Source organism: Pan troglodytes, chromosome 7 (assembly GCF_028858775.2).
Source record: "Pan troglodytes isolate AG18354 chromosome 7, NHGRI_mPanTro3-v2.0_pri, whole genome shotgun sequence".
Lineage (NCBI taxonomy): Eukaryota > Metazoa > Chordata > Mammalia > Primates > Hominidae > Pan > Pan troglodytes.
In genome coordinates this window covers 75,495,306-75,519,712 of record NC_072405.2, presented here as the reverse complement: position 1 = coordinate 75,519,712, position 24,407 = coordinate 75,495,306, and the positions used below count along the sequence as shown (strand labels likewise).

The following is a 24,407-nucleotide window of genomic DNA, read 5'->3' as shown; positions in this document are numbered from 1 at the left end:
GTATTGATTCGCATATGTTGAACCATCCTTGCATCTGTTACATATACTTGAAATAGGATCAAGTATAAATCCCAGTTGATTGTGGTGTATTATCATTTTGATTTGGCTGTGATTCCATTCAGTCATAGGCTTTTCTTTGTTGGGAGACTTTTTGTTACTGATTCAATCTTGCTACTCATTACTGGTCTGCTCAGGTATTCTATTTCTTCCTGATTCAATCTTGGTAGGTTTTATGTTTCCAGGAATTTATCCACTTCTAAGTTTTCCTATGTATAGTTGTTCATAATAATTCCTGATAATCTTTTCTACTAGTGTGGTATCAATTGTAATGTCTCCTTTTTCATTTCTGATTATTTGGATGGTCTTCTCTTTTCTTGGCTAGTCTTGCTAGCAGTTTATCATCTTTTCCAAGAACCAACTTACTTCATTGATCCTTTATATTGGTTAGTCTATTTCATTTAGTTCTGCCCTGATCTTTATTATTTCTTCGCTCATCTTGGGTTTTGTTTGTTCTTGCTTTTTCTAGTTCCTTTGAGTACATTGTTAGATTGTTAATTTGTAACCTTGCTACTTTTTGGATGTGGGCATTTATTACCATAGGCTTCTCTTAGTGCTGCTTTTGCTGCATCCCACAGGTTTTGGTATGTCATGTTTCCATTTTCATCTGTTTCAAAAATTTTTTTTCCACTTCCATCCTAATTTCTTTGTTGACCCAATGGTCAGTCAGTCATCCAGGAGCATGTTGTTTAATTTCCACATATTTACAGTCTCCAGAGTTACTCTTGGTATGGATTCCTGGTTTTATTCCATTGTGGTCTGAGAAGATACTTGATACATTGATTTTTAAAAATTTGTTGAGGCTTCTTTTGTAGCTTAACATATGGTCTATTCTAGAGAATGTTCTATGTGCTGAAGAAATGAGTGTATATTCTGCAGTTGTTAGATACAACGTTGTGTAAATATCTGATAGGTCTATTTGTCTAAAGTCCAGTTTAAATTCAGTGTTTCTTGATTTTCTGTCTAGGTGATCTAATACTGAGAGGGGGATATTGAAATTCCCCATTATTGTATTGCTGTCTATATCTCTCTTTAGACCTAGTAATATTTGCTTTGTTTTTAATCTGGGTGCTCCAGTGTTGGGTGCACATATATTTAGAATTGTTATATCCTCCTCTAGGCCTAGCATGGTGGCTCATGCCTGTAATCTCAGCACTCTGGGAGGCCAAGGCAGGCAGATCACTTGAGGCCAGGAGTTCCAAACCAGCCTGGCCAACATGGTGAAACCCTGTCTCTACTAAAAAATACAAAAATTAGTTGGGTGTGGTGGTTCATGCCTGTAATCCCAACTACTCAGGAGGCTGAAGAACGGGAATCGCTTGAACCTGGGAGGTGGTGGTTGCAGTGAGCCGAGACTGCACCACTGCACTCCAGCCTGGGCAATAGGGTGAGACTCAGTCTCAATAAATGAATGAATGAATGAATGGGAAATCCCACTTTAAAAACAGACCTAATTTCCAAACTGCTTGTATGAGGGATGAAGTTATCAATTTTAACACTGTATTGAAAAGGTCATTACAGCATTACCAAAAATGCTCATGCCTATCCCTACTTTTCATAGAGTACATTATACACAAAAGAATGACTTACAAAATATTTGTGTACAGTTCTGTAGTATCATTTGGCTGTGGAAAATCAATATATTTGTTACAAACATGCTAAAGATATTGGTAATGATAAATTTTTCAGTGATAAAAATTCAGAATATTTAAACTCTCATTCAAATGTTTACTCCTGCTGAAATGATATCTGAACAGTTTGCTGGCTTTCTTTGTAAACTGCATATGAAAACTTCATACAGAGGATCTGCTACCACTGTCTGCATCGTTGGACACCTATTCCCCAAGTGTGACAAATTTGGTAATTTTCAGTGTGTATTATGATGTGACAATGGTTGGGAAGCCCTATTTTGTACCATATGCAATAAAATGGGAGGTATGGGTAACATTAAAAATATTATAGTCTTCATTTAGACCTTTGGTATATTTTGATAATAACCATGAAATGGTTATTCAAAGGGCATACATTTTCCTAAAAGACTTATGCTATGAGAGAAAAGGTAAACTTGAAACTTAGAAAACATTTTGTTCTCTGATTATACACATAAGCCTATGATAATCTAGTAATTCATGTGTCCAAATAATTTCTGTTCACATTTTATTTTTCCCCTGCACACATATAAGTAATTCATTTTATAATGACCATTGCAACCATTACCAATTTCAAATAATGACAGACATTAGTTGATCTTTTTGCTGATTTTATTATACTATATAGATTTGTATTTCTTGTGATCTGAGAAACATCAAAATTCTATTTTAAATTTGTTCTTAAAAATATACAATATTGCACTTTAATTTTTGGCAGCTTAACAGGAATGAATGAGTACAAAAAATCATACAAGAAACTACAATTTTTATTTTGCTTCATAATAAGTAAAGAGCTTTGTGAAAAACAAAACTTACAGTAGTGCCAAATAAACCAAATATTTACAGTATAGATATTAAAGTCTTACCTCTAAAGGAAGATTCAGTGTATTGGATGTAAATATTATTAATATAAGAAAAGTCACCCCCACTGCCCAATTCTGCCGAACATTTTAAGCCAAAGAGTATTGGTGAGAAATGCTTCCGTGATTTCTTTCTCAAGACATACATGGAAGGGATGCTTGTTCTTGGAGCATCTAAAGTGGGTCATTAAAATTTTACAAAAATGTTTCCTCCATAACTTAAAAAAAACCTCTACTCTAAGCCAAGAATCCAAGGTAAGCTTATTTTTTATTTTTTAAAGTTCTTCTGTAGTTACTCTCTCTTTTTTTAAAATAAATAGAAATGAGGTGTCACTACATTGCCCAGGCTGGTCTTGAACTCGTGGGCTCAAGTGATCCTCCTGCCTTGGCCTCCCAAAGTGCTGGAATTTTATAGGCATGAGCCACCGTGCCCAGCCAGTTATTCTCCTTTACTTTTATAAGCATGTAAGTTAGTTGGTAGGTTACGATTTTAAGGTCTGTTTCCTGTGCTTTTTCTAAGATATATTGAATTGGATACTGAATACACATCTGCCTGATTTTCAACTTTTGTTACATTGTAATAAAACTGTATACATTTACTTTGACCCACAATTTGTTTTTACTTTTTTTTTTTTTTCTCTTAACTAGGGTCTCGCTGTGGCACCCAGGCTGAAAAGTGCAGTGGCACAATTTCAGTTCACTGTAACTTCCATCTCCTGGGCTCAAGCCATCCTCCAACTTCAGCCTCCAGAGTAGCTGGGACTAAAGGTATGTGCTACCATGTCTGGCTAATTTTTGTATTTTTTGTAGAGATAGGGTTTCGCCATGTTGCCCAGGATGGTCTCAAACTCCTGAGCTCAAATAATCTGCCTGCCTCGGCCTCCCAGGGTGCTTATAGGCATGAGCCACCATGCCTGGCCTATTATTTTACTTTTTAATTCCCAATTAGGCAAATATTCTAGAAAGCTCAATTTTTTATTTTACTTAACCAATTAGGAAAAGAGCTTTGAAATACCTATTTGCAAAAGCAAATACAAAGATTCAGAATGACTTAATAGCATACTAAACATTCAAAAGATGAATAGAACATAAATAGAATGTATTTGTAATATAAATATACGACAGACATTCATTTTTGGTACCACCTTAAAAAATCCAGTACATTTTATTACCCTTCAGATCTTTGGGAATACTTAAAAATCCTAACCATTAAGCCTTTTCTTTTCCTTCAGAGGAAAAATAATCCACAAAGTTGAACTGGTATTTCAAAAACAAATAATTTCCTTTTGTTACTTTTTCTTTTTCTTTTTTGGAGATGGAGTTTCACTCTTGTTGCCCAGGCAGGAGTGCAATGGTGCGATCTCGGCTCACTGCAACCTCCGCCTCCCGGGTTCAAGCGATTCTCCTGCCTTAGCCTCCCAAGTAGCTGGGATTATAGGCATGTGCCACCACACCCCGCCAATTTTGTATTTTTAGTAGAGACGGGGTTTGTCCATGTTGGTCAGGCTGGTCTCCAACTCCTGACCTCAGGTGATCCGCCCGCCTCAGCCTCCCAAAGTGCTGGGATTACAGGCGTGAGCCACCGCACCCGGCCTGTTACTTCTTAAATGATCTGCAGAATAAAGTTATTCCAATTGTTAACTAGCAGCCAATGTGTTAATTATGCTTTTACATTTTGATCATACCATGAACCAAATATTTCAAACAGTGATTTATCATGGAAAAATACGGTTTCTTCTTAAACAACCATGTACCAATTGCATAGTTTTGGTGTGATAACAAAAGCCATAGCAAAGAGTTACAAAGGTATTAATATATGTTAGCTGAACTGAAATTGACTGTTAAAAAACAGTCTATCTTGAGTAGATGTTAGTGTAAACTTAGAGGGAAAAAACAGTCAATAGCAAAAAAGGTTTCTTTAAAAATAGGTTAATGCTAAGAATAATAGCTTTTAAATTGTTTAAAAATAAGCTTATTAAACAAGAATATAAATTTTAATCAAAACAGCTCTTTGAAATGCCCTATTTTTCTTGCACATAGAAGAAAATACATTTTTTCATAGTTTTCATCATTACATATAAAAATGAGGCACTAGTTATACATATTTGAATATATTCACACAAATAGAAGTTTCAGTCCCATCTATAGACTTATTTTGCTCAATGGTTTCTGAATGGCAAACTGCTCACAAAAATAAGTCTTCTGAAGGAGGTGCATAAGAGAAACCAACGAATGCATCATCTGCCTCCAATACACTGGCATTCACTATAGAATAGTCAGAAGATACACACACAGAATATGGAACTGTTTCTTCTGTAAATGCTGTGTCAAAGTTTCTGATATCATCTGGTCCAGCCTAAAACATCAAAAGCACAGTATTATTCACCTTAGCTTTTCTTTCATTAATTTAATCCTTTATTTATTTATTTATTTATTTATTTGAGACAGAGTCTCACACTGCCACCTGGGCTGGCATGCCAGTGGTGCGATCTTGGCTCACTGCAACCTCCGCCTCCTGGGTTCAAGCAATTCTCCTGCCTCACCCTCCCGAGTAGCTGGGATTACAGGCGCCCACCTACCGTGCCCAGCTAACTTTCTGTATTTTTAGTACAGACAGGGTTTCATCATGTTGGCCAGGCTGGTCTCGAACTCCTGACCTTGTGATTCACCTGCCTCAGCCTCCCAAAGTGCTGGGATTACAGGTGTGAGCCACCGCGCCTGGCCCAATTTAGTCCTTTATTACAACTCCTTTATGAATTTGTGTGTTTATTCCTGGCAAGGTTAGATGTCTTCCTAATTCATTCCCTTGAAACGCTTTTCTGCTTTTCCTTTCCTGACCTTTATTATTTAGGTCAAGTTATCTGTCCTCCTAAAACAGGGGTGTCCAATCTTTTGGGTTCCCTGGGCCACACTGGAAGAAGAAGAATGGTCTTGGACCACAGTCACTAACATTAACAATAGCTGATGAGCTAAAAAACAAACAAAAAAACGCAAAAAAGGTCTCATAATGTTTTATAGAAAGTTTAAGAATTTGTGTTGGGCCGCATTCAAAACCATCCTGTGCCTCATGCAGCCCACAGACTGTGCACTGAACAAGCTTATTCTAACAGTTAAGGTTCTTTTTGAGTTGGGGGAGGAGAGAGAAAAGTAAGGAAGGCTCACAAACAGAGATTCATTGTTAATTTAAATCTCAAGGCTTGTCACTGATCCCCTTTCTCTCCACCCATCGCTGCCTCACACTACACCCAAGTTTAGAAAAAGGTCTCAGGTAGGTTTTCAGGATAGCATTTTTTTTTTTTTTTTTTTTTTTTTTTGAGACAGAGTCTTGCTCTGTCACCCAGGCTGGACTGCAGTGGCGCCATCTCGGCTCACTGCAAGCTCCGCCTCCCGGGTTCACGCCATTCTCCTGCCTCAGCCTCCCGAGTAGCTGAGACTACAGGCGCCCACCACCATGCCCGGCTAATTTTTTTCTATTTTTAGTAGAGACAGGGTTTCACCGAGTTAGCCAGTCTTGGTCTTGATCTGACCTCGTGATCCACCCGCCTCAGCCTCCCAAAGTGCTGGAATTACAGGCGTGAGCCACCGCACCCGTCCTAGCATTTTGTATTTGAGCTTCCATAAAATGCCTGTCCATCTGGTTTCTCAATTATGGGTGGGTAAAGCCTTCTGATGAATAAATGAAGCGGTTATAAGTAAAATAATAATTCTTTTGTTATCACTTATTTAATTAGGTTCTTGGTTATAAGTAAAATTGTGAAAGATGACTCTTACTGTGCCACAGAGACTGTCATGAAGCATTTGACTAGGGCACCCTTAGCTCTGGAGGGCTTCCAAGTCCTGATATGAAAATTAAGCATGATGGCTGCTTAGGCTCAAAGGCAGTGGTTAACTTTCCTTTACAAATCTGATACAAGCTAATAGACTCTACCTTTCCTACACACACACACACACACACACACACACGCACACACACACACATACACACACACTTTTTTGAGACAGGGTCTCATCCTGTAGTCCAGGCTGGAATGCAGTGGCACAATCACAGCTCACTGCAGCTTCGACCTCCCGGGCTCAAGGGATCATCCTGCCTTAGCCTTCTCCAAGTAGCTGGGACCACAGGCATGTGTCACTATACCTGGCTTATTTTTTATTTTTAGTAGAGTCAAGGTCTCACCATGTTGTCCAGGCTGGTCTTGAACTCCTAGGCTCAAGCAATCCTCCCACCTCAGCCTCCCAAAGTGTTGAGATTACACCCATGAGCCGCCATGCCCAGCCCCAATATATTTATAGATAAAAACTGGGATACAAATTCAGGTGATTCATTCTTAAAGTCCATCCCTGAATTTCTAGGTTATTTCTGCTCTACAGGGAAGGGAACCCTTAAAATGTTCAAGTCATTAAGTCTAACTGAGGGTGCCCTGATAGAAATTCAGAGTGGATATTATAAGCAAAGGATAACAGCCTGGTACATCTACAAACTGAGCAGAGACCACAAAAACCCAGAATGCTAGATCCTCCCATATAAGAAAATCCCCCATAGAGACAAAGAATGCTAGAAGTTTTATATGTATGTATGTATGTACGTATGTATGTTTTTTTCCTCATCAAATTCTTATATACAATCCTTGAAGCATGGGCTCTTGGATTCTGGCTACAAAATTTGCTAGCTGTCCTTTTTTTTTGAGACAGAATCTCATTCTGTTGCCCAGGCTGGAGTGCAGTGGCGTGATCTTGGCTCACTCAAACCTCCACTTCCCGGGTTCAAGCAATTCTTGTGCCTCAGACTTCTGAGTAGCTGGGACTACAGATATGTGCCACCATGCCCAGCTAATTTTTGTATTTCTAGTAGAGACAGGGTTTCACCATGTTGGCCAGGCTGGTCTCGAACTTCTGACCTCAAGTGATATGCCCATCTCGGCCTCTCAAAGTGCTGGGATTACAGTTGTGTAATTCGTTATATAAACTACTCTATCTCTATGAGCTTGTTTCTTCTTCCATAAAGTAAGAATACTATCACCTACCTCCAGAGGTTATTGCAAGGATCTGATGCGTTAATAAATAAAATTTCCAAAATCTAACATGTAGAAGGCACTCAAATGATGGCAATGTTCTCTGACTTGCCTTTATAATGCCCTCGTGGCTCATGGCTGGTACTGACAGGAATAATACAGGCTGAGCATCCCAAATCTGAAAATCCAAAATCCAAAATGCTCCAAAAGCCAAAAATTTTGAGCATCTACATGACAGTCACTGGAGCATTTTGAATTTCAGATTTTCAGATATGGGATGCTCAATCAGTAAGTAAATCCCAAAATCCAAAAAACAATCCCAAATCCAAAACGCTTCTGGTCCCAAACATTTCACATAAAGGATACTCAACCTGTACTATGTGGTTTATTAAGAGTGAGAGCGGGCCAGGCACGGTGGCTCATGCCTGTAATCCCAGCACTTTGGGAGGATGAGGCAGGCGGATCACAAGGTCAGGAGGTCGAGACCATCCTGGTTAACACGATGGAACCCCATCTCTACTAAAAATACAAAAAATTAGCCCAGCATGGTGGCCAGCTATTGTAGTCTCAGCTACTTGGGAGGCTAAGGCAGGAGAATCACTTGAACCCGGTAGGCGGAGGTTGCAGTGAGCCAAGATCGCGCCACTGCACTCCAGCCTGGGTGACAGAGCAAGATTCCATCTCAAAAAAAAAAAAAAAAAAGAACAGTTGAGGGCTCTGCCTTCAGAGTATCTGAGAGTTAGAGTTCAAATTCTAGTTCTGGAACTTTAATTTTGAGAAAAGTTATTTAACTTTTTTTGTGCCTCAGTTAACTCATCCGTATATATGGAAAATAACAGTACTATCTCATAGGATTGTTGTCAGGATTTAGTAAAAGGATACATGTAAAGTACTGAGAACACTGTATGAGAACACCTACTTCATCAAACCCTAGAATAGCTAACTGTTTGATCTTTGTTAATCTGCCAGGTGAAAAATGGTAACCTGTTATGGTTTAATATTGCACTTCTTCAACGGTCAGTATGAACTTCTTTTCATATAATTGAAAGCTATTTGTATTTCTTTTTCTGTAACTGCATGTTTTCTTTCTTTTGTCTATGTTTCTATTGGTTGTTGGTGTTTCTTCCCATTGACTAGTAAGAATGCTTTAGGTGTTAAGGAAAATTTTCCCAGTTTGTTATTTGCTTATAGTAATTTTTATGCAGATATTTCTAAATTTTATGTGGTCAGTGCTCGCTTCGGCAGCACATATGCTAAAATCTTATGTAGTTGGTCGGGCGCGGTGGCTCATGCCTGTAATCCCAGCACTTTGGGAGGCCCAGATAGGCGGATTGCCTAAGGTCAGGAGTTCAAGATCAGCCTGGCCAACATGGTGAAACCTCATCTCTACTAAAAATACAAAAATTAGCTGGGCATGGTGGTGCACACCTGTAGTCCCAGCTACTTGGGAGGCTGAGGCAGGAGAACAGCTTGAACCCGGGAGGCGGAGGTTTCAGTGAGCCGAGATTGCACCACTACACTCCAGCCTTGGCGACAGAACAAGACTCTGTCTCAATCAATCAATCAATAAATGAAATGAAATGAAATTTTATGTAGTCAAATCTACCAACTTTTTTCTCTTATGGCTTCTGGGTCATGCTTTAAAAAGCATTCTTCACTTAAAGATTATACACAAAAACATTACCTTAGGTCTTGCAAGGGTTACTTTTAGGTTCCTGGAATAGGTGTGACTACAGGTGCGTGCCACCACACCCAACTAATTTTCACTTTTTGTTGTTGTTGTTGTTGTTGTTAGAGACAGGGTCTTGCCATGTTGCCCAGGCTGGTCTTGAACTCCTGGGCTCAAAAAATCCACCTGCCTCAGCCTCCCAAAGTACTGGGATTACAGGTATGAGCCACTGTGTTCAGCCCATACCTAGGTTTTAATTCTTCAGAGGGTTTGGGAACCAAGGCAATGCATATCAAGGACCTAACACAATGCTGGGTACACAGTGGGCACACACTAGAAGTTAATTCCTTTTTTCTCCCCTCCACTTGGAAATGTATAACATAAATATGTCCTGGTACTAATATGCACCCTCACTCCAATCTGTCCTTTCTGGACCCCTGTATTTTCATAGTAATCCCTTCCTACCACACCCAATCCCTTAACACTTAACTAGTTTTAACCACCATTAATAAGAGTGATTCATTGACCCAGAAATGAATATTTTCTTTCAGCTTACAGAATTGTTAGAATGATGCCAGCCTCTCCCCAGGTCCAGACCCACCTCTCAGATGTGGCTTCTGAATGACCCACTTGGAGCATGGCCAAGCCACTCCTATCACAGCTCAATACCACATCTACCCCCTTCAGGGCAGGACTATGCCATACTTTTAATTTAGGGATTATTTTCTATGTTATACTTTTACTTTAAGGATTATTTGGGGGGAACCTCTAATTTGAAATGTTGGTGAGCCCTCTCCCACCAAGCAGTCAATTTTTGTTTTCATACTTTTCCAAAATTTTATATGTAATAAACAGAAATTCCTAAAGTAGGGACTGAGGCCACAGAACTGTAAACTATTAGCTATGCAGAATAGTCAATATTTCAAAAAGGGAGTCAAAACCCTTAGCAAGTTGTATTCCAAGAGATGCCAAAATGAAAGCAGCAACAAAGTAAGTTTTTCTGAGGATTAAAGTGGAGGCAAGGATCAAAACCTGGGTGTACCCAACATAGAATGGAATGTTAGGATATGCTTCATAGTAACTTAGAGGATTTCAGATGGAGCTTCAATGAAATCCTACCTAAATACGGCTTATTTTGGAGGCACTTGTTTTGTGTTGGTTGTTCCGAAATGGTATAATGAGAAATCTTTTAAAGTATCAAAAACTACTTGTTGATAAGTTTTATAGCAAAAAAAGATTAAAATATAATAATGTACCCATTCATGGTTTGTATTAGCCCATTTTAAGGTCACTGCTATTATCCTTTCTCTATCAGCTGCTGAGAGAATAAAATTAAGCAACCAATTCTTATTAGGATAAATTAAATATTTAGCAGTATAACCTCAATTTTGTGGGCTAAAAAAAGAGAATCCAGAATGCATTTTACCCATTGTAAACAGAGAAATAAACTGCTTCCAGTCCTTTTTTAATGTAGACTAGTTGAACACATATAATTGAAGTAAATACTTTATGCAACCTGTTAGATTTTGAAATAATTCTTAGTAACTGCTAGAAACATTCATCATAGAAATACTGAAGCTTAGCATGGTCAATAACCCCACTCTCCCTTTCCCTAGTAATTACCCTATTAAAATATAAAACACTAACCGATTGGAAAATCAACTAATTCATTTTATTCACTGAAAGAGTAAGCATCAAAGACTATTTCTGTCAACTGTTTTTCCCCCACAGATGCAATCATAAGCTATTATGAGGCATCTGTTTTTTTGCCTCACATTACATATTTTAATTCCACAACACTGAATGTTTAATATGCACTAAACATAGAACTATTTAACTCTTCTCTTTATATATTTTATCCCCTTAACTGTAATTTTCTTGAAGACAGAGCCCATGTTCTACTTGTGTTTTCTAACTAAGTTACCAATAAATATTTAATGGAAAAATTCCCAAACAGAGGGAAAAGAATTTAAAAAAGGTATTATTAATTAAATATCTACTGTGTGCAATGCACTGAGGTGCTTTACAAATGTTACCTAAATTAAACCTCACAGCTCATGTTGTGAAAGAAAAAAAAGTATAGAGAAGCTTAACTTCTAGTTAATCATAGAAGAGCAGGGATCCAATGCTGGAGCTATCTGAGTCTGAAGTCAATACTGTTTCCATTTCCAATGTTGCTTAGGAGTCCCTTCAACATTCTTCAACATGCTTGATGATATATTTATTTGAATGTAATTAAATTCTGCTAAGATACTTAGTCTAAAGAGAAAAATAAAATAATTCGTAAGAGTCTTAGTTTCCTACCACAAACTCTAGAAATTTGGGACCGAAATTATTCCTAATGGAGTCATTCCTGGATGCACTACATGAAGTCAGTCAGTCTACAAATATTATGTATGTAGGTGTAAAATATTACACCTATTAATTAATACCAGCTATGAGCTATGTATAGAAATTAACCTGGAACAAAGCCTGATGGACTATTAAATAATACTTTCCTGATCTCCTTATCTGCTTTAATTTATTAAAAAAGTATTCCTGGCCGGGCACAGTGGCTCACGCATGTAATCCCAGCACTCTGGGAGGCTGAGGCGGGTGGATCATGAGGTCAAAAGATCGACACCATCTGGCCAACATGGTGAAACCCCATCTCTACTAAAAATACAAAAATTAGCTGGGTGTGGTGGCGCATGCCTGTAGTCCCAGCTACTTGGGAGGCTGAGGCAGGAGAATCTCCTGAACCAGGGAGGCGGAGGTTGTAGTGAGCCAAGATCGCGCCACTGCACTCCAGCCTGGCGACAGAGCAAGTCTCCATCTCAAAAAAAAAAAAAAAGGATTCCTTAAGTTTTATAGCAACATCAAAAAACTTAAAAAAAGAAAATAAATTCACCTATGATCTTAAAACTCCAAATCAGTCTTGGTTTATATTCTATTCTAGTCCTTATCCTTATTTTTACTGCTATAATTATAAGTCACAAAAATTGTAATTACCATGTTTTCATGTAACTTTATAAGGATTTTCTAAGTGCTTGCTCATTTTTATATAATTTAACAAGAAAAGACAACAGAGCATAAGGAAACAGAATAATGACTCTGGAATCACGCATATATTGGAATCCTGGCTCTACTACTTTTCATCCAGCTATGAGACATCTCTGAGCTTCTATTTCCTCATTTATAAAATGTGTAATAAGAAAAACAGTAATAGTAGTAAGCTGGTAGCTTAAGAGTAAATTATATATTATAACACATACAAAGTGTATATCCCTATACAAAGGAAGCTATCATTAGTGACTAACATCATTACTGGCCTACTGATGATTATTAACAATTTCCCTGTTGTTATGTATTTACTGTATTTTCCAAAATTTTCCAACACTGTTAATAGTATAAAGCTCATCTTTAATATGGCTTTTTGCTTTAAACAATTTATCTTTAGGTGAAATGTTTCCATCAAGTAGATTTAACAAGTCTAGCTAACATGAACATTTTTATAATACTATCCTATTGTTTTCCCAAAAAAGTAACAATTTACATTAATATGATTTTATTAATAATGTTTGTCTATACCTGTTTTTTTTTTTTTTAATTTTATTTTGAGACAGGGTCTCGCTCTATCACCCAGGCTGGAGTGCAGTGGTGCAATTTCGACTCACTGCAATCTCCACCTCCTGAGTTCAAGTGTTTCTCATGCTTCAGCCTCCCTAGTAGTTTGGGAGTGTAAAGGCATGCATCACCACACCCGGATAATTTTTTTTTTTTGTATTTTTAGTAGAGATAGGGTTTCGCCATGTTGGCCAGGCTGGTCTTGAACTCCTGGCCTCAAGTGATCCACCCACCTTGGCCTCCCAAAGTGCTGGGAGTGATCTGCCCACCTCAGCCTCCCAAAGTGCTGGGATTACAGGTGTGAGCCACCATGCCTGGCTGACTTGTTGAGTTCATTCTTTTCTTATACATGCTCCAAAGAAACACTTTACAATTACTGTGCTGGAAGATATTTTTATCAACCTAATCTAACTATAATCTTACTGGTCTCCCTGAAGTTATTAGTTATACTAGACAACCCTGAGTGACATATTTCACAAATATTTAGGTAATGACTCCATTTAATTCAGGTGATTCTGAGATCTAGTTTCAAACTTACAATGAACTGCTATTATGTTTCACGATTCTAGAAAGAAAGATTTGGATATATACTTACCACATTAGGATTAAATGGTGGTGGAATCTTCTTTTGTACAAGGTCAGCCCAGCTGAGTGATTCAAAAAAAGGATGATTCTGAATTTCAAGCTGGAATATTAAAAAAAATTTGTTTTACTAATGCCGAAGAATATATTAAGTACTAACTGCATAATTTTATGAAGCCAAACTATTACTATTTTGCCCCTCAATAACTCTTTTTAGGAACATGTGTATGTTATTTGTGTGGCAAAATGATGTTATTCATGTAAGCAATAGAAAGACTGAAAGAAAGTTACTTAGAATGACCTACTTAAACTTAAGTTGTATTCTCTTCACAGTCAGTTTCCTCAGTGGTAAAATGGGGATAACCTTTCTGCCCTTAATACTTCAGGGGAAGTATGTTTTCAGGATCAGCGTAAAGTATGGATGTAAAGTGCTATGAAAAGAATAAAGCACTACAGAGTTACAAAGAATTAGTGTTATTACTGGAGTAGGTGGGTAAAGAAGTTGGGCAGAGAGCTTTATACAGTGGAGTAGAAATAAAATCAGTCATGAGTTCTACTAATAAAAAAATATCCCACTCAGGGTTGGTATTACCAAACAATGGCACAGTATTGACTCTAGCTTTTTTTCCTTCAAGGTGCCACAGGAGTGTATAAAGTAGGATCCAATCTAATTTGGTGGGTTAAAAAAGACTTCTTAGAGAAAGTGGTATCTCACCAGAGGTCTGAAAAATGAGTAAGAATTAAGCCAGACAAAAGAATGGGGAGAGCATGTTCCAGAAAGGCTCTGAGGTGGCAAAGAGGTTAGTATGGTCAAGAAAATGAGAGTCCAATATGGCTGCAGTGTAGGGAGGGATGGGACTGTCACATAAGGTGAAGCTCAAGAGCTAAACTGGCTGTATCATATCAGGTCTACATGAAACATTTTGGATTTTGCTCTAGGGTCATAAGAAGCCATCAAGGGGATTTAGTTATGAGAATGTCACAACTGGTTTTTCTATTTGTTTGTTTTTTAAAGCATCAGGTTGGTGAGAAATGTTTTTTAAACCACCACCCTGGGCCAGGCGCAGTGGCTTACACCTATAATCCCAGCACTTTGGGAGTCTGAAGTGGGAGGATCACTTGAACCCAGGAGTTCAAACCCAACCTGGGCAATATAATGAGACTCCCATCTCTACAAAACAGTGTGGTGGCACATGCCTGTAATCCAGCTATTTGGAGGCTGAGGTGGGAGGATCACTTGAACCTGGGAAGTTGAGGCTGCAGTGAGCCGTGATCACACCACTGCACTCCAGCATCAGTGACAGAGCAAAACCCTGTCTCAAAAAAAAAAAAAAAAAAAAAAAAAATTCCCCCAAAACATCACCCTGGCTACAGGGAGAATTAGATTGAAGAGTCAAGACCAGATAAGGGAAAAATAGCAACCACTGTAACCAGACTAAAGATGACAAAGAGTAGGACAAGAGTAGTAGCAGTGGGGCTAGAAATGTCTGGATATGGGAAAGATTCAGGCAGCAAAAAGGAACTGGCTGTTTGTTGAATATGGAAGTAAGGAAGAGAGAAGAATCAAGAATGCCTCTCAGATTTCTGGCCTGAATAGCCACATGGACAGTGATGTCCTTTAATATGAAAGGGAGCACAGGGGGACAATAGCGGCATCTGAGGTACTCTCAGGAACTCCAAGCGGTGATGTTGAGCAGGCAGATACTATGTAAGTCTAGAGTTTAGAAGAGAGGGCTGAAGAGTACAGAAGATATAAATGTGTGAGATGAAAACATATAGATAACTAAAGCCATGGGACCAATTGAGATTGCCCAGGAAGACAGCACGGAAGAAAAGAGGGTTTAGGACGACAGGGCACTGCAACACTTGAAGTTTGAAAAGGAGCTTACACAGGAGATAATGGAGAACGGTCCAGAAATACAGAAAGAAAAGCCTGAGATGAGACGCACGTGTGCTCTTGCAGAAGGCTAGGGAACAGGAGAGTGTTGCAAGTTTAAATGCTGCTGAGGGTGGCATAAGTTGAGGAAAAGTAGTATCCAGCAATTCTACTGGCTATTTTGTGGTAGACTGAGAAATGAAAGAACTTGGGAAAGGGAGACTGAACAAAGAAAACTTCCAACAAGTTTGGCTAAGAAGGGAAGGAGATAGAGTAGTACCTCTCACGAGAGTAAGACTGAGGGTTTTTTTGGCTTAAGAAGCAACAGATTTGATAACATTTAATTACTGACTGGAAGGAACCAGAAAAAAAGGGGAGCAGTTATTTGTGCAAAACAAACAAACATGGACAGGGTTCCTTACAAATGGACAGGATACAGTGCACAGGTGGAAACAGACCTTTTCCACTACAATACGAAGAAGAAAATGACAGGATCCTGCAAGTGTATATAGGTCTGTGGATTTGATAGCAGGAAGCTAAGTTAGCTCCACCCTAATGGTTCTATTTTCCTTACAAAATAGAAGGCAAGATCATCTATTAAAAGTGAAGAAGAAGAAAAGGAATCTGGGAAGTCTGGAGAGAAGGTGTGAAATAGTTAATACAGAGAGGAAGAGAGTAAGCTACACAGAGAAACAAAGAGTATTACCAGACAGTGGGGAAGCACAGACGAGGTTCACAGTGCTTCCAATATGCCCAGTTTGTTACCTTCTTTAGCACTGTTCAGCAGCCCATGAGATGATAGTTGGATTCATCTAGAGCTGCAATCTCTGTCAATGAATTCAATAAATGGACCAAGGGACAAGGAGGTGTGAAATATTAGCAAGACTGTCTGGAACAACGGAAAGGAAGTTGTTGGCAGAGCTACCAGCTGAACTGGGGAGCGGGGGTAGAGCAGTAGCAGCAAAGTCTTTTATTCACAGCTCAAGTTCAAAATTGATAAGCAGCCTCCAAGAATATCTGAGAAAGCAATTCAAAAGTTCATATTCCTCAATATTTTTGTGCATTTACTGACACACTAACATAATGCCGGTAACTACACTACAAATTTAATTACCCTTATTTGAAACAAACATGCAGATTCCCTAATTATCTCAAAGAGGTCTCACCAAATTCTTAAAAAAAAAAAAAAAAAGTGACTTAGTGTTCAAGGCAAAAGACATTACCTCATGCAGACAGGAGGCACTTAACAAATTCCTGCTAAAGGAAATGATTTAGACTTTAGATAGTCCCAAACCCTCAACAAAAAGCTTACTAGTTGGTTAGTCTCTGTGTTATTAGTTCATGAAAATGTTAGTATTATTTAGCAATAAAAACAGCAAAAGAAAGTTTAGGTAGTGAAAATATGCCACACAACACTTTTTAAAAAGAAGGGGAGGGGAATTTGTAATAAATGAAAATCAAGTAAATAATAGGGTGCGAAAGTGTATGTGGTGGATAGGGCAAAAGTGTATGCAACAGAAAGTGCTTTAAATACCACATCGTTTTATATAAATACAGGTGAAAACTGTGGAGACAAGTATGCTTTTTTTCCATGTTGCTATTCTCTGCATGTTGTATTCATTCCATTAAATACCATATAAAATAAAGCTTTATTTCCAAATTTTAAATAAGCTTAAATAAAGCTGGAGCTAGAAAAGCTGTTACATACAAAGTCTTCCTTGGCACCAAGTCGATTTTGCCTGTCTTTTTCTAGGAGTTCTTCCAGAATGGACCAGGCTGTAAGACTCACTCCTGGCCTCAAACTTAGGGGTTTGTGAAGGATATTGTCATACATTTCAGCAACATCTCGGCAATAAAAAGGAGGCTGGAAAAAAAAAAAGCAAAATAAACTTAGTGGTAAACAAATTATGCGCAAATGGGGTTAAAATGGCTTTAATCTTGAGGGAGCAGTCAGTTGAAAAAATGTATGGACCTCTTGGGACGTGTAGACACCTGCAGTGTGGCTTCCTGAAGCAAAGAGATTCTAAAACCAAACACATCACAGAGCTTAATAAGTGTTCACTGAATGAATTAGGGCCAGTTTGTTCAACAGCACCTTGTAGACAGCTGTTAAATTATATACAACTTGTAGTAGTACCTGTTTTAGAGAAAACCACCAACCTTATCATAGGCATAATGACAGAATCATTGGAAATAGAAGTTCAAGACAGATCAAACATTAATTTCAGACTTGGGAATAAACTCACTAAAACAAAGGGATTTCTAGTAGAGATGGAGGCCTGAAGATAATGTTTCTTAGGTACTTATGACACAGATAATATTATGACTGTACTTTGCAGAATTAAAAATGCCACCGCAACAGCCAAAAGACTTGGGGTATAGCTTCAACACAAGCATTAGCTAGTTAATCATCTAATTATAAAGGTTTAAAGTAAAAATAAAGACCAGGTGTGGTGGCTCACGCCTGTAATCCCAGCACTTTGGGGGGCTGAGGTGGGCAGATCGCTTGAGGCCAGGAGTTCAAGACCAGCCTGGGCAACATGGTGAAACCGTCTCTACTGAAAAAAAAAAAAACCAGCTGGGCATGGTGGTGTACGCCAGTAGTCTCATCTACTCAGGAGACTGAGGCATGAGAATCGGTTAAACCTGGGAGGCAGAGGATGCAGTGAGCTGAGATTGCGCCACTGCACTCCAGCCTGGGCAACAGAGCGAGACCCTATCTCAAATAAATAAAGTAACAACTTTTGAGAAAAAAAATGAGCTGTACAGGTTTCTGTACTCTGGGAATAAGAGGAAAGAAGATTATCATGCTACTCAGGTTCTATCTGCAAGGTTGTAATATGTAACCTACAAAACTACTTCCTTTTGAATTAATGTGTCCAGAGCACCAGAAACATTTTTCCAAAGAGGGAATTACCATGTAAAATGTTACTGTTCTTTTTAAAAAAAAAAAAAAAAAAACAACCCGATTTATTCACCAGAGGACTGGTCTCTAATATTTTACCCTTGTGGGTTTGTTTTTACCTTTTAAATATTAGTTACCAGTATTTTTATAAAATAAGATGAATCTGACTTAAAACATTAAAATGACATTTTTTTCTTTTCAGTCTCTTTTTGTGAAAATTAGAAAAGTAATATATGCTTGTTGTAACAAATCCAAACAATACAGAAATTTACAAAATAAAAAGTGACGCCAGGCACAGTGGCTCACACTGGAAATCCCAGCACTTTGGGAGGCTGAGGTGGGCAGATCACTAGAGCTCAGGAGTTTGAGACCAGCCTAGGCAACATGGCGACACCCTGTCTCTACTATAAATAAATAAATAAATAAATAAATAAATAAGCAAGCTAGGTGGGGTGGTGCATGCCTGTAGTCCAAGCTACTCAGCAGGCTGAGGTGGGAGAAGCATCAGAGCCTGGGAAGTCAAGGTTGCAGTGAGTCGTGATCATTCTACTACACTCCAGCCTGAGCAACACAGTGAGACTCTGTCTCAAAAAAAGTAAAAATAAAAATTAAAGTATACATAATTTTTAAAGTTAAGGGAGTTTTATAGGCTTGCCACTTTTCCTTTCCTTTGTGTAGGAAAGAAAAAGCTTATCTTTTAAAATGTGACTTTTTTTTGTTTTTTGTTTTTTTTTTGAGACGGAGTCTCGCTTTGTTGCCTATGCTGGAGTGCAGTGGCATGATCTCCACTCACTGCAACCTCCGCCTCCTGGGTTCAAGTGATTCTCCTGACTCAGCCTCCCAAGTATCTGGGATTACAGGGGCATGCCACTGTGCCAGGCTAGTTTTTGTATTTTTAGTAGAGACGAGGTTTTGCCATGTTGGACAGGCTGGTCTTGAACTCCTGACCTAAGGTGATCTGCCTGCCTTGGCCTCCCAAAGCGCTGGGATTACAAGCGTGAGCCACTGTGGCTGGCCAAAATAAAACTTCATTTTAAAACAATAAAAGTTTGATTAATAAAATGTATGTTTCAAATGTTCTCTTTTGAATCAACTGCATTTTATGTGCAATGATATATTTTCAAAGTCCTCTAAATAAATTTGAAGGATTCTGAAATATCAAGATGGCAAATAAATAGTGCTTAAAGGGAAATCAGGTATAAAGTGGTTTTCCAATGTTCTAAGTCAGCAGCATAACCAGAAAACTAGATCTTTTAACATGCAGTCACAGTCAAGGGCAAAGAAGAGATGGTGTTGGCTTTCACAGGAATCTATCATTCGAAACTAGCAAGATAAAACAAACGCTCTGAAACGTACTTCATGTGCTGAATTTCACTGTAAGCGCCACAGTTTTCAATAAAAAGCAAATAGACACTCAGCTCAGGTCTTGGCTGACAGTGGCATTTAACATCAGCGGTAGCAGCAGCCTCAGGGATTCGCACATGGTTCCCAGCATGAGGCTGCTGGACACTTAGGGGACCACAAAGGGAGTCTAGGAACTATTCTAAACATGTCAAAAAGCCTACAGAAAAACATACATGTACTCTTATAAAGCTATTTGAGCTAACTAAAATGCCTACGCTGTTTGCTTTGGGTTGGAATAATATTAACTCAATGTAGTGAAAAAACTTTATTCTCATTAATCAGAAGCTCTGGCCAGCCTATGTGTCTTTAACTAAATAAGAACTGGGCAAACTGACTGCATAAACATCACTTTTTTCAAGAAAATTTTTAAGACATGGTGTTTTCAGGGATGGGAACAGAGTGATCTCCAATGATGGGAAAAGCTGAGCGCCTGTGTATTAATTAAATCTATTAAAATAAAAGGCAAAAACCAAAAGATCTTCTGAAATACAGTAATTTATTGATAGATATAAAATCTTTTTTTGTCCATTATCTTAAAATTAGAGTGATATTTGAGTAAACTGAATGGAAGCAGATAATTTTAATATTACAACCAGTTGTCTATTTCTAAAAATGCCAAGGGGGTAAGAACATCTGAAGTAGTTATTAGAATAGCAGAGAAACAATTATATTAATTTAAAAAAACTAGTAACAAAATAAAAAGGGTTTTTTTTTTTTTTTTTTTTTGAGACAGAGTCTCCCTCTGTCGCCCAGGCTGGAGTACAGTGGTGCAATCTTGGCTCACTACAAACTCTGCCTCCTGGCTTCAAGCGATTCTTGGGCCTCCGCCTCCTAAGCAGCTGGGACTACAGTATGCACTACCACACCCAGATAATTTTTTGTATTTTTAGTAGAGATGGGATTTCGCCACGTTGCGTAGACTGGTCTCGAACTCCTGGCCTCAAGTGATCTGCCTGCCTCGGCCTCCCAAAGTGCTGGGATTACCGGCGTGAGCCACCATGCCCAGCCTCTTTTTGTCCTTATTCCTAATGTGGTTTTGGGTTCATTTAACCAGGCTATTACTGCTCTGTTAGTGTTATCTAAGTGTCCATGAGATTCTTAAGGTGGGAGAGAGAGACAGACAGACAATCAAATCAATGATAATACATTGGAATAATGAGGTATAGAAATACATACCAATCCATACAGCATTTCATACAGAACAGCCCCAAGGCACCACCAATCTACAGTATTGTCATAGGGCTGTTTTCTAATTACTTCAGGTGCAAGATACTATAGAAAACAATAAAATATTAGAGCAAGTCAGTAAACAAATCAAGACAAAATTTATAAATAATTGAGAAATTTAACAAATTTTAGTTGTTGCTATCATACTGAAACCAAATTATCTAGATTTCCAGTGGGTTGGATATTCTCATTCTACACCAGTGGTTCTTAGCTAATGTCAACTAGAACACTTCAAAATACATGTATTCTGCATTTCTCCTTGGAAACTGTGATACAGTTAAAATAAATAAGAGTATCGCGAAGGTAGAATCTATAATTCCCGATAGGTGATGTAGGTATTTGTGGGGAAAGTCTTTCAAAGATTATTTTAGAAGTTCATTTGGTCATTATTCATGTTTTCCCCTTAAATAATTTTTTTGTTTTTTTGAGACAGGATCTTTCTCTGTCGCCCAAGCTGGAATGCAGTGGCACAATCACAGCTCACTGCAGCCTTGACTTCCTGGGCTCAGGTGATACTCCCACCTCAACCTCCTGAGGAGCTGGGACTAGAGGCATGCGCCACCACACCTGGCTAGTTTTTTGTATTTTTCATAGAGACGGGGGTTTAGCCATGTTGCCCAGGCTGGTCTGGAACTTCTGGGCTCAAGCAATCTGCCCACTTTGGTCTCCCAAAGTGCTGGGATTACTGGCATGAGCCACGGCACCTGGCAAGAATATTTAATGTAGCAATTATAATCCTTTTTTTTCTTTTCAGTAAAAAAGAAAGAATTGCATTCTCATTTGAGAATTATAACAGCAATTCTCTAACATATTATTTAGAAAACTTGTGTAAGTTGTAGATGTCTATTTACATTTTAATTTGTAGGAAATTTAGACTGATCACAACTTAACACATCTAAGACAGTGAACTTGAATTTTACATTCCAAAATATATTACCTCTTCCCATATGAAATACATGTAAGAAAATAATTTCCTCTTAAGCTTTTTTATGTGATCTAAAGAAATGGCAAAATATTGGGAGGCTGAGGCGGGTGGATCACAAGGTCAGGAGATCGAGACCATCCTGGCTAACACGGTGAAACCCCGTCTCTACCAAAAATACAAAAAATTAGCCGGGCATGGTGGCGGGCGCCTGTAGTCCCAGCTACTCAGGGGGCTGAGGCAGGAGAATGGCGTGAACCTGGGAGGCGGAGCTTGCAGTGAGCTGAGATCGCGCCACTGCACTCCAGCCTGGATGACAAAGCGAGACTCCATCTCAAAAAAAAAAAAAAGGAAAAGAAAAAGAAAAGAAATGGCAAAATATTTTAACTATGAAATTAATATACAATAACAAAGAATGTTTCTTCATCCAGAAGCCAAAACACAATGGTTATAAATATATACAAGCACTAGGGTTAGACAGAAAAAAGAAGGAAAAACCCATTTCAAGGTAAATATTTATTACTTAGAGATACTTTTAGTTAAGTTTCTGAACTCAGAAGCCATTCTCTCACACATTTTCAACATTGTATTTGCAAGTACTCCACGATAAAGATGAAATATTACGTGGTACCTAAAATCATTATAAATACCTTGGAATTTGGACAGTTCAAAATAAACTAAACTTGTTTATGTGTGTGAAGTATGAATAATAAAGCTTTTACATGATTTGTAAGGATCATTACTATTGTCACAAATAGATACTTTTTTTGCTAGCTAACATGATTAGAAAATGGGATGTTCTGATAAATAAATTCTGATTTGTGATTTGTTTTTCCATATCCACTGCTTTATTTTCTTCTAGTAAGTAAACACTTAATTTTGTTACAAAATATTTCAAGCATATAAAAAACAAGAGAAACCAATAAACTGCAACTGAGATATAGTCAAGTGTTAATATTTTGCCATATTTGCTTTAGCTCATTTTTTAAAAGAAAAACAGCTTTATTAAAATAGTCACATATCACACAATTCACCCATTTAAAGTGTGTGATTCAATGTTAACATAGTCACAGAAAGAACACTTTCATCACTGATTTGTGATTTTTAAAGGATTAGAAATATAATTTTCTACAATATTTACCTTAGAAGAAAACAAAAACAAAAAAAGAAATATAATTAAATGCATAAAGAAGCCTAAGGTAAACTTCTACCATTAAAAACAAATAAACATAATTTATATTTGTTGGATTATTCAAAAGGGTCTTGCAGTATCTAACAATCACAGTTAAAAATACCCAACTATCAAGGCATGATTATCAGGTATTTCCAGCTGGCTGGAAGCTGAAATGACAGTTTTTATTCTACTTTTCTTATTTTAAATTTATATATGCAATCTGTAATTCATATTTGCATTTTATACATGATTATATAAATGACAATGAGATATATTTCTTACCTCTGGTGTCCCACAAAATGTGGTAGTGGTGTCAGAAATAGCAATTCCTTCTTTACAAAGCCCAAAATCTGTTAAGACAACATGTCCCTGACAAATACAGGGGCAGTAAGATAAAACAATGCATAAATATGAATTGACAATTTTTCAGTTAATTTTTTTTTTTTTTGAAACAGAGTCTTACTCTGTTGCCCAGGCTGGAGTGCAGTGGTGTGATCTCGGCTCACTGCAACCTCTGCCTCCTGGGTTCAAGCGATTCTCATGCTTCAGTCTCCTGAGTAGCTGGGACCACAGGCGCGTGCCACCTGGCTAAGTTTTGCATTTTTAGTAGAGATGGTGTTTCGCCATGTTGCCCAGGCGTGCCACCTCAAGTGATCCACCCATCTTGGCCTCCCAAAGTGCTGGGACTACAGGCGTGAGCCATCACACCCGGCCAATAAATTAACAATTTTCAAACTCCTTTTATTTTGACATAATTATAGATCCACATGAAATTGCAAAATAGTATACAGAGGAAATTGTCATTGGTACAATACTATTAACCAGACTGTCAACCTTATTCAGTTTTCACTTTTTACATGCATGCTTTGTGTGTGTGTGTAGCTCTACGCAATACAGATGTATAGATTCGTGTAACCACCACCAAAGGAACTTCCCTAATGCTACCCCTTTATCTTTGCACTCTCTATCCCCTTGGACCCTGTCAACCACTAATCTGTTCTCCATCCCTACCGTTTTGTCATTTTGAGAATGTTATATAAATAAAATAACGCAGTACAGAATCTCTGAGACTTTTTTTGCACTAAGCATAAAAGCAACAACAAAAATTGAGAACTAGTAGATTTTTAAAAGAGAATACTTACTACTGAATCCAAAAGAATATTTTCTGGTTTCAAGTCTCTATCAAATTAAAAGGAAAGAAAAGCAAAACTGAATACAAACTGAAATAAAATATTGTTATATAATTTTTACAAGTATATTTTAAAATTGTACCTGTATACTATTTTGATGGAATGTAAGTAACCCAATGCACTAGCAATTTCAGCAGCGTAAAACCTAGCTCTGTGCTCAGGAAAGGACCGTTCTCTTTGTAAGTGGAAAAAAAGCTGTCAAATTGGTTGTGGGGGTGGGGGGGAGAGAGAATGTTAGGATCATTCACACATAGCATTAAACAAATATATTCGG

The 24,407-nt window shown here is 38.0% G+C and overlaps 1 protein-coding gene and 1 long non-coding RNA gene across 16 annotated transcripts in view; one reads left to right on the top strand and one right to left on the bottom strand.

The window, feature by feature from the left end:
* LOC107976540 (uncharacterized) overlaps positions 1–24,407 on the top strand; it is a 69,523-nt gene that overhangs the window by 6,723 nt on the left and 38,393 nt on the right. For 2 of the 3 annotated variants that reach the window (XR_008536916.2, XR_008536917.2), the window contains 3 exons: positions 1,815–1,917; positions 3,215–3,334; positions 8,548–8,594. This is a non-coding gene — a long non-coding RNA (uncharacterized LOC107976540). Of the gene's footprint in view, positions 1–1,814; positions 1,918–3,214; positions 3,335–8,547; positions 8,595–14,070; positions 14,236–24,407 lie in introns of those variants that run through there. The other variant, XR_010159264.1, reaches the window with a different exon arrangement.
* The window catches only part of SGK3 (serum/glucocorticoid regulated kinase family member 3), a 150,741-nt gene continuing 128,789 nt past the window's right edge, over positions 2,456–24,407 (bottom strand). For 7 of the 13 annotated variants that reach the window (XM_001161550.7, XM_063816351.1, XM_063816355.1 and 4 more), the window contains 7 exons: positions 24,216–24,328; positions 24,086–24,122; positions 23,226–23,312; positions 20,797–20,892; positions 17,020–17,175; positions 13,449–13,538; positions 4,542–4,922 (listed from right to left, as the gene is read on the bottom strand). In XM_001161550.7, coding sequence (XP_001161550.1) covers positions 4,752–4,922; positions 13,449–13,538; positions 17,020–17,175; positions 20,797–20,892; positions 23,226–23,312; positions 24,086–24,122; positions 24,216–24,328 — 750 coding nt within the window. In that variant the 3' untranslated portion in view covers positions 4,542–4,751. Of the gene's footprint in view, positions 4,179–4,541; positions 4,923–10,897; positions 11,507–13,448; positions 13,539–17,019; positions 17,176–20,796; positions 20,893–23,225; positions 23,313–24,085; positions 24,123–24,215; positions 24,329–24,407 lie in introns of those variants that run through there. The other 6 variants (XM_063816348.1, XM_063816349.1, XM_063816353.1 and 3 more) reach the window with 2 other exon arrangements.